This window comes from Oryza glaberrima, chromosome 1 (assembly GCF_000147395.1).
Source record: "Oryza glaberrima chromosome 1, OglaRS2, whole genome shotgun sequence".
Taxonomy (NCBI): Eukaryota; Viridiplantae; Streptophyta; class Magnoliopsida; order Poales; family Poaceae; genus Oryza; species Oryza glaberrima.
In genome coordinates, this window is record NC_068326.1 from 21,586,955 (window position 1) to 21,601,317 (window position 14,363).

The 14,363-nt window shown below is 49.1% G+C and overlaps 2 protein-coding genes and 2 pseudogenes across 2 annotated transcripts; 3 read left to right on the forward strand and 1 right to left on the reverse strand.

Annotated features, from left to right (window-relative positions):
• Positions 1-1,142: 1,142 nt before the first annotated feature.
• On the forward strand, positions 1,143-2,801 carry LOC127760090 (receptor-like protein EIX2). Its single transcript, XM_052284300.1, has one exon. The coding sequence runs from the start codon at positions 1,235-1,237 to the stop codon at positions 2,411-2,413; it is 1,179 nt and encodes a 392-aa protein (XP_052140260.1). The 5' UTR covers positions 1,143-1,234; the 3' UTR covers positions 2,414-2,801.
• A 2,766-nt stretch (positions 2,802-5,567) lies between these two features.
• LOC127762536 (uncharacterized) lies at positions 5,568-6,853 on the reverse strand. The gene is made up of 2 exons (XM_052287066.1): positions 6,338-6,853; positions 5,568-6,095 (listed from the first exon to the last, which is right to left on the reverse strand). The coding sequence occupies exons 1-2, from the start codon at positions 6,851-6,853 to the stop codon at positions 5,916-5,918; spliced, it is 696 nt and encodes a 231-aa protein (XP_052143026.1). The 3' UTR covers positions 5,568-5,915.
• Positions 6,854-7,020: 167 nt separating this feature from the next.
• On the forward strand, positions 7,021-9,138 carry LOC127762450 (uncharacterized; annotated as a pseudogene).
• A 1,788-nt stretch (positions 9,139-10,926) lies between these two features.
• On the forward strand, positions 10,927-12,557 carry LOC127760783 (receptor-like protein EIX1; annotated as a pseudogene).
• Positions 12,558-14,363: the final 1,806 nt, after the last annotated feature.

Consider the following 14,363-nt stretch of genomic DNA (forward strand, 5'->3'; position numbering starts at 1 on the left):
TCTTGACATAACATCAGGAATTTATGACTATCCTCCTATGCACGCAGCTGACATCTCATGGTTGGCACACCTTCCTTCATTGAAGTATCTTGATATGAGTTATGTGAATCTAAGCTCAGTGGTTGATTGGGTCCGTCCAGTGAATATGCTTTCCCGTCTTGAGGTTCTACGCCTTACAGGGTGTTGGATCATGAGTTCATCATCAACAGGACTCACCAATCTGACAAGCATTGAAACACTTGACCTCTCTGAGAACACTTTGTTTGGCACGGTAATTCCCAACTGGGTGTGGAGCATGAAGACGGTTAAGATGCTTAACCTGGCCTCATGCCAGTTGTCTGGTTCATTTCCTGATGGATTAGGCAACTTAACTTTGTTGGAAGGCCTTAACCTTGGAGGAAATAGCTTCAAAGGGGCGTTGCCATCAACATTAAACAACACTTGCAATCTGAGGGTCCTATACCTCTATGGTAATTTGATTAGCGTGGAAATCAAAGATCTGATGGATAAGCTTCCAATGTGTACTTGGAATAAATTGGAGGAGCTTGATTTGTCTTATAATGACATTACTGGAAACCTGGATTGGCTGGGGAGCCAAACTAGCTTAACAAGCCTTTACCTATCTTGGAACAAATTCAGTGGTCATTTGCCCTTGCTAATCAGAGCAATGACTAATTTGACAACTCTAATTCTAGATAACAATAATATCAGTGGTGTGATCTCAAACCAGCATCTTTCAGGCCTTGAGAGTTTGGAGATAATCATTATGTCTTATAATCCTTTAAAGGTAGTGCTGGACGAAAGTTGGAGCCCTCCCTTTGGATTGATCGATGTTTATTTTGCATCTTGCCAACTGGGTCCAGAATTTCCTGTGTGGATCAAATCGTTGAATAATTGTTACTCAATTGATGTTTCAAGTTCAGGCATAAAAGATGAGCTTCCTAATTGGTTCTGGAATTTAGTTTCTGACGTTGCAAACGTAAATATATCTCATAATCAGATCAGAGGGAAGTTACCAGACAGTTTTCAAGGTATGTCAACTGAAAAGCTCATTCTAGCTTCGAACCAGCTGACTGGTCGCCTGCCATCGTTACCGGAAAATCTCTATTATTTGGACATTTCCAGAAACTTATTGTCTGGTCCGCTGCCATTTAATTTTGGTGGCGCAAATCTTGATACACTCATTCTCTTTTCCAACCATATCAATGGCAGCATTCCACAGTCCCTTTGCAAGATGCACAATTTGCGTGCCTTGGATTTAGCAGACAATTTTCTGGTAGGAGAACTTCCTCACTGTTTGCCGACAGAACTGAAACCATCGACTGGTGGTAGTTTTATACATTCCACAAGTCTGAACATTCATATCCTTTTACTAAGCAAAAATCAGCTTTCTGGAGAGTTCCCTATGCTACTGCAATCGTGCCAAAGCATCACCATTCTTGATCTAGCATGGAACAAATATTCTGGAAAGTTGCCAGAGTGGATAGGTGAAAAGTTGCCATCCATAGTAATTCTGCGTATCAGGTCTAATAAGTTCTCTGGTCATATCCCAGGTGGTTTTACCAAACTTGATCATCTGCGGTATTTGGATATAGCTAATAATAGTTTTTCTGGTACTATCCCACAATCCCTTCCGTGCTTGAAAGGAATGATCAACGAACCAGAAAATTTAGAAACAGTGTTCCTATTTGGAGTGGCACTGGAAAACGGATTCGGAGCTTTCGATGTATTCGGCCTGTTCCATTATAGCATATCATTTGTTCTGCAAGGTCAACAACTTGAATACAGCAAGGGACTTGTGTACTTGGTGGGCCTTGATTTTTCTAGCAACAAATTGTCTGGCCATATTCCAAAGGAGATTGGTTCTCTTGTCGAATTGGTAAATTTGAATCTGTCCTGGAACCAGTTAGCAGGAAACATTCCGGATCAGATTGGTGAGCTGCACCAATTAACCTCCCTTGACCTATCATATAATCAATTTTCTGGAGAAATCCCTTCAAGCCTATCAAATTTGACATTCTTGAGCTATCTGAACTTGTCTTACAACAATTTATCGGGAAGGATTCCTCGGGGACATCAACTGGACACACTCAATGCAGATGATCCATCTTTGATGTACATCGGCAACCCAGGTCTTTGTGGTTATCCCCTTGCAAAGAATTGTCCTGAAAATGGGACATCTCAAGGTCAAACCGTTAAAAGTCATCACGATGGTTCATTCTGTGCTGGTCTCAGTGTGGGGTTTGTGATTGGAGTTTGGATGGTTCTTGCGTCTCTTTTGTTCAAGAAGAGTTGGAGGTTTTCTTACTTTCACCACTTTGATAGGCAGTATGACAGATTGAATGTGTTTCTTACTGTCACTTCAGCGATATACCTCCAAAAGGCTACACGATTTAAGGATGGAAGAAGCTGAGTGGATTCCTACATATAAGGGCTTTCTACCTGAGAAAATTTTCTCGTACTTGAGAAGGTACCGAGAGCTACTATATTTTCTAGACTAAAAAATGTGGAACTTCTCGATATCTTCTCAAGGATCATCTAATCAATCGGAAGTTGAAAAATAATCCTACATTACATCTTTGTAATATTAGCCCATGTGTGGCTCTCTATGTTGCCTTCTTGTCTTGTTTTCAAGCACTCGTATTAGACAATAATAATCTCGCAGCATATCGTGCACAAAATTTTACGTGTATGAGTTTTGTTTCAATCACTTCCTTTGATCAATATATATTCAATCTGTTAGTTCATTCTGAGCTCATGTTATGAGCCCCTATATATATTAACTATGTTAGTTGACTTACGTTCACAGCAGTGGCCAAAAGATGAATGAAATTGCTTAGCAGTTAGCAGAAATGAAGCAAGCAGGAAGGCAGGAATAAGAAATAGCCATCTGAATTTGAATTCAGAAATATCTACTCCTCTGTTAGCATCTGAATTTTCTCCTCGTTTTTAGTGGTCAAAATTTTGGTTCTATTTTCTGGAATCAAATGAACACTACTGCTATATAGTCTATATGATTGGTTCTATTTTCCGGAATCAAATTCGGTTTTCAGTCAAGACTACAAGAAAGCTTAAAGGCTAGCAGCCTAGCAGAGACTGTACCTGATGGCCGATGCAAGCATGAATATTGGAGGATTTGCCTTGTTTGGCCTGTTTGTTGGTGATCGACTAATAAAGCCATTGTCGAGGAGTTGGATCAAACCCTAGTTCCCTAATCCGGCAATCCCCATTCCCCACCACCGCCATGGACAGTCGCAGCGAGCCGCCGCCGGAGAAGGAAAGGAACCGAGCTACACCACCATCGATGCCCTCGGTGACGAGCACATCGAGGAGATCTTTCTCCGCCTCCCCTCCCCTCCCCTCCCCTCCGTGGCGCCTCGTCCGCGTGGTGGTCTCCTCCAGCCCGGAGTTCCGCCGCCGCTTCCCCGCCCTCCACCCGGCTGGCGCCCCCATCCTCGGGCTCTTCGCCGACAGCAGCGGCTTCAATCCGCTCCCGGCCTTCACGCCGTCGGCGCTGCCTCCACAAGGACTAGCTCGTCGCCGGCGGGGGCGACGGGGACTTCTTCCTCACCGCCGCCGCGGCGGCGACGGCGGCGCGCCCGAAGGATGATTGAGTCACGCACATGGGCCTTCCTCATGTGCTCAGGCTGGACGAATGGGCTAGCTTTGGGCCCACTTGGCTGCGAGAGGAACAAAAGAATCCAGGATTACTACCAAACTGGGCAATGGATGCGTTGCGTGCAGATAGTAGATCAAACGAATTCGACCGAGGTAGTCAAAACCTATATTTTTCGCGTATTTGTGTAGCCGTCTGTTTTGCAAATACATCACTACCAAAATTCTATGAAGGTTTTGCAAACTTCGATGATGTATTTTGTGTAAGAATGCCACATTAAAAATTCATTTTTTTAACGAGATAAATCGATTGTTAACTTTGTATGTCTCTAAAAGTATTTTGGGTTTTTTTTTAAAAAAAAACCCAGTCCGATGGTATATTATAAAACAATTAATTAAGTCATCGGTATATATTTGCGGCGGGGCACGCCACCATGCCTGCAGAAGTAGCTTGTTCCGCGGTGGTGGTAAGCCACTGGAGCCATCATCAAATCCCCATCCCACCTCCTCCGCCGCCACCTGTGCACTGTGGCTAGCGTCGTGCAGGCGGCATAGCGGGAGCTCGCCACCATCCCCACCATAGATGTGAGCCAACTGGCTAAGAGAGGGGACATCGACAAGGCAACCAAGCTCCGACCGGTGTTCCAGTCGAGGGACGGACGATGACAACGGCGATGGTGAGAGTTTCCACCTCAAGGGCTGAAGAAAGAGCAGACGAAAAGGTATGAAGTGCAGTGGATGTGGCGTTCGTGAAGCAAGCGTGGATGCGGCAGAAGAAATCGCCGAAGTCAGCGAAGAAGCCCCTCTTTGCGTGGACCTCTTGTTCATCTTCCTGTTCGTTGTCCTCCTCCTCCTCCCTCCATGACCCTCACCGCACCAAACGTGCTTCCGCCACCCACATATCCACCTTTTCTCGCCACAAATCCATCCATCCACTGCGTGGCTGGTGCCCGCCTCCTCCAACTACACATCCATGATCCATCCATCCGTGGCCGTGGTCGGCCGCCCTTCTCTTCGCCACCCGCGGCCGGCCACCTTTCTCCCCATCGCCTGCTGGATGGCAGCCGCCGCCTCCTCCTGCCACAAATACATCAATCCATCGTTGTGATCAGTTGCCCTTCTCCCCACCACCCGCCAGATGGTGGACGCTGCCCCTATCCATGCCGCCTGCGCCTACCTCCCACTACCTAAACGGCCTTATCCTTCTAGCCCTACCTTATCCGCCTGTTGCCTTCTAGGGAAGAGGCTGCTAACATGTGGGGCCCACATGGGTCCCACGTTGACTCAGCACAAACTGACTAGAGTCAAAGCGCCACGTCGTACGAAACCAAGAGCCATATTACTTAGGGATGAAAGTTGACACAGTTTGTGAGTTCAGGAACGGGTTATACTTAGACCTAAAGTGAACTTATTCCTTCACCCAAACACAATTCACAAGCAGCTTCAGCCTTGTGCCTCGGGCCTCGCCTAGAGTTTAAGCTTGGTCTGTTCGATTTTGCTATATATTTGTCGACAAATTTTCTCTCAAAAATTAGTTTAATTACACTATAACTCGCATATAACTATAGTGTAACTTGTATATAACCTTCTTATAATTTTAAACTTTTAGATTTGCTTTAAGGCTTATGCAAGTGAGAGAGAAAAAAAATTCACAGTGCGAGGGGGTTCGGTCCCAAGATCTCCGTTTTGCGGTAAAAGCATGGTAATGAGGGATTTTTGAAAGTTATACATTATAGTTATATGCCAATTACACTGTAATTATATCACGATTATATTATTACTTACATCTGTTATATTTTCGGAAGAAAATTTGTCAATAAATATATAGGCAGTTTCGGTCCGTTCGTGTTCCACGCACTGTGGGCACTGTGAATGTGTGACTAAATGGGCCGAGCCCAACTACTATAGCTAAGTCGCGCTGTTCATCTCACCATCTCCCGGAAGGCAAAAAGTACACCGAAGGTCCCTCAACTTGTCATCGAGTTACAAAATCATCCCCCCACCGTAAAACCGGATACAACACATCCCCCAACTTCTAAAACCAGTGTAAATTAGATCCCTGACCCCGGTTTCGTCTCACGTGGCGGCTGAGTCAGCGTGAGACCCACGTGGACCCCACATGGCAGGGTGTCCCTGTCAGCTCCTGCTCTCTTTCCTCTCTTCTCTTTTTTTTTTGTTTCTCTTCTCCTTTCCTCCCTCTCGCTCTCTGCTCTCGCACAGGCGACGGCGCGCGCGGCCGGCGACGGCGGCTCCCGGGTGGCGGCGCGCTGGCTCAGGGCGGCGCGCGGCTACGGCCATCATCACATCTCGACGACGCCGCCATCAGTCGCTGCCATCGGCGATGGCGGCACGCTGCAGTGGGCCATCCAAAACTTCATCCGCGCCAGTGACTGCATCACGCTGTTGCACGTCTGCCCGCCAGCGAGGTTGCGCAGCCTACGCCTCGGCGGCTTCCAGCTCGCCCTCGCCTTCAGGGAGCTCTGCAACGGCATCGCGGAGGTAAACCCATCAATCAATGGTGGTAGTTGGCTCAACTCAAAACAAAGAAAGAAGCAAATCATCTTTTTAATTGTGAAATGGTATGCAGGCGAAGGTGGAGATAGTGGTTAGGGAGGGGAAGGTCGGGGAGACGGTGGTGGTGACGGTGAACCAGCTCGCCGCCACCACGCTCGTCGTCGGTCTCCACGACAAGATTCCTCAACTGAACTGAACTATACTGTACCGAAGCTGGTCCTCCACCACGCCGTCGTCTGGCCTCCGCATCCTGCAGGCCAACAACCCCGGCCTCGTGCACCGGCGTGGAGGGCCCTAGGGGCGGCGAGATCGACGATGGCCGCTGCCCACGACGAGGTCCCCTTGGAGGCGGTGGTGGTCGATTCCATTTTTTCCCACATCCAGGCAGGTGGCGCGGCGGAGGTGGCGGCGGGATCCGCCGGGAGGTCGCGGAGGTGGGACGCCGCGGACGAATGGAGCGGCGGCGCGGCGGGCGACCAGGACGATGGCCACTGCGCCACGGCGGGATCCAGCGGGGACGAGGGGGACGACGACACCGACGAGGAAGAGAGGATCCCGTCGGGAGGAGCGGGCGCTCGCGCCCAACTCCTCGCCCACTGTCGTTGCCTCCCATATCTTCCCCCGGCGGCAGCCGCCCGCGCCCAGCTATTCCCCCTTTGGCCACCGCCCGTGCCCAGCTCCTCGGTCGTTGTCGCCGACGCCCATCTCTTCCCCCGCCGCCCATGCGCGCGCGGCTGCGCTCAATTGACCAAGCCTTCCTCCCTCGGCGGCCGCCGACACGCCCGCCTCACCGGCCATCCTCCCCCGCCAGCCGCCGGTGCGCGGCACTCCTCCCCTGTCGCTGTGAGTGAGAGAGAGAGAGGAGGGGAAAGAGATAGAGGGCGCTGACGTGGCATCCTGACACGTGGGGCTCACGTGGGTCCCACGCTGACTCAGCCGCCACATCGGACAAAGGACGTAAAGTGAACGGTTTTGTGAGTTGATGGTTGTTATATATATATATCTGGTTTTGTGGTTGGGGGATGATTTTGTAATTCGATGACAAGTTGAGGGACCTTGGTGTACCTTTTCCTCTCCCGGAATCAACTCGCCGCCCATTTCCTCGATTTACCGCCTTGTCTCATACTCTCATCTCATGGGGCAGGTAGGGTTTACTGCCCGGCGATCATCTCCGCCGCCGCCTCCGTCGCCGTCGCCGGCGACCGAGGCGAGGGCCTGCGGTAGCGACCCAACCCAGCCGCCGCCGCCGGCGAAACGCCGGAGGACAACACGCCGCGTCGTCGGCATCGACTCCCTCGGCGAGGACCTCCTCCTGGACATCCTCCTCCGCCTCCCCACCCTCGCCTCGCTCGTCCGCGCCGCGCTCACCTGCAGGGCGTAGCGCGCCGCGGTGGCCTCCTCCCCGTCCTTCCGCCGCTGCTTCAGGGACCTCCACCCGCCGCCCTTCCTCGGCGCCTTCGGCGACCCCGACGGCCACGATGGCCTCCCGGTCTTCCTCCCCGCGCGGCGCACCCGCGACCGGGACCGCGGCGGCGACTTCCTCCTCACCTGCCTCCAGGACCCCGACCACGACGCGCCCCTCCGCTGGCGCGTCGCCGACTGCCGGGACGGCTACCTCCTCCTCTTCAACTCCGACGCAGGATTGGTCGCCACCGTCAACCCCATGGCCCCGCGGATGACGGATCTCATCAAAACGCCCTTCCGGATCAACAATTCGGCCAGCAATGGCGCCATCCAAGACGAATCCTTGCCAATCTCCCTCGACGTGCACCTGATTTCCTCGGAAGAGGATCCCATGTCATTCCAACTGGTCTGGCTTTGCCACGACGAGTTCAGGGTTCAGGTGTCCGTCTTCTCGAACGACACAAGGGATTGGTGCTTTCTCCCATGGGTGGACATCGAGGAGAGGGTTTCTTCGCCGGATGTGCCACAAGATGGCACCAAATACTGGCTTATGTCCGGGATGCAAGCCAATGGCCTCATATTCTGGCCCTTCCAGAATGGGAAGCACATGCTGGTGCTGGACACTGGCACCATGGAGTTCTCCGTGTATGAGTTCCCAATATACTCTAAGCTCGTGCAAGGTTGTAGCTTCGGTGTCGGCGAGACCAAAGACGGCATCCCTTGCATTGCTTATGTCAATGGAGCCACCATTGTTGTGTTGATCCGCAGATTCGACAAGAAGCAGGGTGTTCAGGGGTGGAGGTTTGTCGACGGCGTCAATTGCGACGACGAGGCGGACCAACTGGGTATTAATGGTGGGCTTGATGTGGTGGCCATAAAGGATGGCTTTGTGTACCTGGCCGCGACAGGGATGATCCTTTCGCTCTGCTTAGAAACAAGGAAGCTTGAGAAGCTGTTTCCAATGAGTTTCCAGTTCCCTCTCCATCCCTACATCATGGCGTGGCCTCCTACTTTGGTAGGAAACTATGGGAGCTTTGCAGAGATCCAAGATGATATTAGCAATGTTTAACTGCTAGCTAGGTTAAGGTGGCAAATTTAATCTTTATTAATTGTTGCGGGAACATTGTTTTATTCAATTCTCTAATCAGGGGATCAACATTTTGGTGATATTATGCAAAAAAGAAAAAAATCTTTCAACTTCAATGGTTCCGGTACTCTTTATGGCTATATGACTCTACTGGTGGAATTTTGATGAGCTTTATGAATCAAACCTGATGACACCATTAGCATTGTTTCTTTATTTGCGACAGATGTTAATTATTTATGTCTCTGGAAACAGAAGCAGTTTCAACTGCATGAGCTGCAGGGGTCATTTTATTTGTAAGGTGTAAAGTTTCTTAGGTTGGCTTCTGTGACAACTTTTAGGTGTTGGTTTGGCATTACAGTTTGATGTGTCTGTCTGAAACATCCTTGCTGCTTACATAACATGGACTGATTTGTATAGTTTTTTTTTTCGCCGGGTCGGCAAACAGCCGACCGGAGTATATTAAGATGGAAGAAAGAATTTACAACTATTTACAAAGCGGGCGCCAGCCGGCACCCTGAACTTACGAAACACCTGTGACAGATACGGTCAAGCCCGCTTCTTGCCACGACTTCCACTCATCCTCAATGGTGGCACAAAGGCTCACCGGCAACGCTGCACGCCCTCAAAGACACGGGCATTCCGATCTTTCCAAATCAGCCAAGTCACCAAGATGACGCCTGCATCGAACGCTCTCCTATCCCTCTTCGTGATTGTTTTGCGAGCATCACACCACCAAGAAGGAAAATTCACCACCGGCTATGAACAACGAAGGCCCAACCGCCCCCTAACATCGCTCCACACCTCCTGGGTATAGGAGCAGCCTTGAAAGATGTGGGCACACGTCTCTTCCTCCCTGGAACAGAGATGACAGATGGAGGCGAGATGCCAACCACGGCGCTGAAGATTATCGGTTGTTAAACAGGCCCCCTTCATTGCACAAAACATGAAGAACTTGCATCTTTCTGGAGCACTGGACTTCGCAATGGTCTTTCCAATGATGCATCGTGTGCGGCCGGCAGAAAGCAAGGAATATGCCGACTTGACAGAGAATTCGCCATTCGCTGACGGCCACCAAGAAAACACACGCTTGCACCTTGCTCTGGAATTCGGGGAGAGACTAAATCCCAAAGCGCAAAAAATTCCACTAGAGCTTGAGCTAACAGGCCACCTCTAATGTCATCCACCCATCTATTGTGCTGCAAGCTCTCCGCAACCGATCTCTTCTTGTCTTGGACAAAAGAAAAGAGAATGGGCATACTCAAAGAAATCGAGCCTTTGCCAGGCATCCAATTGTCGGTCCAGAATAAAGCCTGCTCCCCATTGCCCAATATAATGGAACAGCCGGCTGCTAAACAGTGTGCCACCTTCTTGTCAAGTGGTGGCGCCATATTAGTCCAGGGATGCGCCGGATGCGCCCTCCGTAACCATGCCCATCGAGTACGCATGGCCATACCCATGAGCCGCAGATCTTTGATACCCAGCCCACCACTGTGAAACGGCAGGCAGAGCTTGTCCCACGCAATGAGGCTGCACCCACCCGCTGCGTTCTCATCGCCCTTCCGTGATTTGTATAGTTTTCATCTCTGTAAGTTCTGAGTGATGCCGTTTATTTTGTTACTTCGATAATTTGATGCCAAAATATTTTAAGGAGGTTGTTGGCAACCTTGTGATGTGAAAATCTTGCCATAAGTATTTGTCTGCCTTTTTTCCCCTCGTTGGCAGAAAAACTGTTGTTTTGACTACATGCTGATTAAGCTTAGGCTGTGTTTAGATCCAAACTTTGCATCCAAACTTCCAACTTTTTCCATCACATCAACCTATCACACACACACTACTTTTCAGTCACATCGTACCAATTTCAATCCAAACTTCAAACTTTGGAAGGAACTAAACATAGCCTTAGTGTCATTTACTGATCTGTTGTGGTGAGTCAAACCTCTGTGGTATGTTAGAATTTTCTCACTGATTTAGAGTCAGAGTCAGTCTCTCAGACTCCAATAATAATGGCAAATACTTGACTGTGACAATTAATATTGATCTTTGAGACTTTGACAGGAGAAGTGACCATACAAATTTTCTCTTGTCAGGTTAAATCAAATGGAGACAGGTTCTTGCCAACTTTACTAGAGCATTCCCCAAGACAGAAGACTCTGCAAATCTTTCTGCATGACTTGGAATTTCTTCTCCCAGAAAAACTACGGCTCTATTGTACTCCAATCACTAGCTCCACTGCTGGTTCTTCTATTCCCTGTCTGTCCTAGCACCACAGACAGACACAAGGCAAGCAAAGGTCCCATCCACCATCCATGGATGCCTCTTCTGCATCCATGCTCTGGACTCTGATCATCATCCTCGCCGCCGCAGCCGCTGCCTCCTCTGTCCATCCACCACAGCAGCAGAGCTATGGCGTTGGCTGCATCGCGGTGGAGCGGGCGGCATTGCTCTCCTTCAAAGAAGGCGTCATGGCCGACCCGCTGAGGCTCCTCGACTCATGGCAAGGTGCAGGAGACTGCTGCCGGTGGAACGGCGTCGGGTGCAGCAACAGGACCGGCCATGTCGTCAAGCTCGACCTCCGCAACACTCTCTACTGGGATGACCAGCGCCAAGTTAGACTGGACAACCCTCACGCCATGCGTGGACAGGTAAGCACCTCCCTGCTTGCCCTGAGGCGTTTGAAGTATCTTTATCTCAGCGGAAACAACCTCGGAGGACCGGGTATAGCCATACCATCGTTCTTGGGGTCTCTCGAGAGCCTGGTCTATCTCAACCTCTCCTGTATCGATTTCTTTGGAGAGGTGCCTACTCAGCTTGGCAATCTCTCCCGGCTGTCCTACCTCGACGTTGGCAGCATGTATTATTCTGGACAGATTTTCTCATCGAATCTCTCCTGGCTGGGATGCCTCTCTTCACTGAAGTATCTTGACATGAGCGGTGTCAATCTCAGCATGGTTTCTGACTGGGCTCATGTGGTCAATATGCTTCCCAATTTGAGAGTTCTCAATCTCGAACTGTGTCAACTCACGAGATCAAACCCACCACTTCTGCATTCCAACCTTACAGTTCTTGAGAAGCTCGTTCTTTCTTCTAACAACTTCTATGGACCACCAACTCTGAAGAATCTATGCAATTTGCAAGAAGTCTTCACTGGGACTAACCTGAGCGGGGACATAACAGAACAGATGGAGAGGCTGCCAAAGTGTGCATGGGACAAATTGCAGGCATTAAATCTGGATGCAACCAACATGACAGGCAATCTTCTAGTTTGGTTGGGAAACTTGACCAACTTGAAGGACCTTAGTGTCTTAGGGAACCAGCTTAGTGGGCCTGTGCCTTTGGGGCTTGGAGCTCTTACTAGTTGACTATATTGTATCTAGGCCACAATAACTTGACTGGTATCATATCAGAAGACTATCTTGCTAATCTTTGCAATATGGTTATATTGGACTTGAGCTACACTTCTTTAGAGGTTGTTGTGGGTTCCACATGGACTCCTCCATTCAAGTTAATCAGAGCACAACTGGCTTCATGTCAACTGGGTCCTGGATTTCCTATCTTGTTTAAACACCAAAAGGGCATTATCTACATTGATGTTTCAAATGCAGGCATAGCCGATGCAATCCCAAGTTGGTTTTGGGATGAAATTTCCTATGCATTTTATGTGGATATGTCTCACAATCAAATTGATGGAGAATTACCAGCCAAACTTGAAGCGAGGACAAGGCAAGAATTGCACCTCAATTCAAACCAGCTAAAGGGCTCAATTCCGCAATTACTCAGAAATATCACCAAGCTAGACATCTCTAGAAACTCCTTATCTGCACCATTGCCTTCAGATTTTCAAGCTCCGGAATTGGCAGCACTTGTCCTATTCTCCAACTACATTCCAGGCAGTGTTCCACTGTCCATATGTGATTTACAGATTTTTGGCCATCCTTGATTCTGAAGATTTGGAACAACAACTCCTTCAAATCCTTCAGTGCAAAAAAGAGAACTTCCCTCTCTCTTACCTTGGTCTGCCACTGTCAACACACAAACTTCGCATTCAAGATCTTCGCCCTACCATTGCGAAAGTGGACAAATACCTAGCAGGTTGGGAGGCCAGCCTCTTATCCTATGCAGAACGGATTGTCCTGATTAATGCAGTTCTTAATAGTATCCCAGTTTATGCCATGTCTGCCCTCAAGCTGCCTCTTGGAATGATCGAAGAAATTGACAAAAAAAAGAAAAGCATTCCTTTGGACTGGAGACGATAGCTGCTCGGGAGCTCGCTGTCTGGTTGCTTGGGATCGAGTTTGCCAACCAAAGGAATGCGGAGGATTGGGCATAAAAGATTTGCGCCTTCAGAACGAGGCACTCCTAATAAAACGTCTCTTCCATCTTCACCACTCGAACTCATCCTGGGCAAATTGGATTTGGGAGGAATTTTCGGACACCTCGTTACTTCACCTGGGAACACACTGGCGCTCCTTGCAGTCCCTCCTGCCGACGATGCGCAGGCTTTCCCTAGTCTCTATCGGCGACGAAGCTCGCACTTCCTTTTGGTTTGACAACTGGCTCCCTGATGGACCACTATGTGACTCCTTTGCTACCCTGCTCATGCACTCTCTCGACCCAGAAATAACAGTTCAGACCGTATTTCAAACAGGCCTGCAACACTGCTTCGTCCCCAGGTTATCCTCAGCGGCTCTAGCGCAGCTAGACGCTCTTCAGGATAAATTGCTTCAGGTCCATCTTCATGAATGCCCAGACTTCAGAGCCGCGAAATGTTCTCCTCAATTGCCAATCTTGTCAGCTAAACATATATATGAAGCCACTCAGGTCCGGCTGGATGCTTGTCCAAACTAGAAGTTCGTGTGGCATAACAAGGCACCGCTCAAAGCTTAATTCTTCGCATGGCTCCTGGCTAAGGAAAGGCTACCGACAAAGCATAATCTGGTAAAGAAGACAATTGTAGCCTCAGATTTGTGCGATATTTGCAGAGCTGCATCTGAAACTGCAAGCCACATCTGCTTCCTTTGCCCCTTTGCCCGGCAATTCTGGATGACGATCAGCATTGACCCGCTTATTTAGGATGTTCGTCAACTCGGACGTCTGCGCCCCAATGGAAACCTGCCCGAGCTGCACCACCAGGTCTTCTATCTTCTCTGCTTATGGGCACTATGGAACCACAGACACGACGTTGTTTTCTGCAACCTGGATGCTTCAGTTCCGGCAGCAATTAGTAAATGTGTGGACGAATGTTCTCTCTGGTCTGAACGTCTTAAGCCTCCTGATAGAGCTGTAGTTTCAATTTGGAAAGGGATCTTCTCCTCCCCCTTGCAATCTCTTCATGTCATGTAATCTCACTTGTAACCCTTACTCTATTTATTTAATGCAATTCAGGTGGGGAACCTCTCCCCTCCGGTGACTTATCTAAAAAAAACACCTTCTAGTAGGAGAGCTTCCTCAGTGTAGGCTGGCAAGCTTGGGTATTAGTACTCTTCTTTTAGAAAACAATAGTCTTTCCGGTGAATTCCCTTCATTTATGAGAACTTGCATGAAAAATCACCTTCCTTGATCTGGCGAGGAATAATTTCCATGGAAGCTTACCAAAGTGGATAGGTGATTTGTCATCTTTGGTGATTTTTCGACTAAGGTCAAACATGTTCTCTGGTCAAATTCCAAGTGAAATCACAGAGCTTGAAGATCTACAATACCTGGATCTAGCAAAAAACAATATTTCAAGAATAATTCCACAATCTCT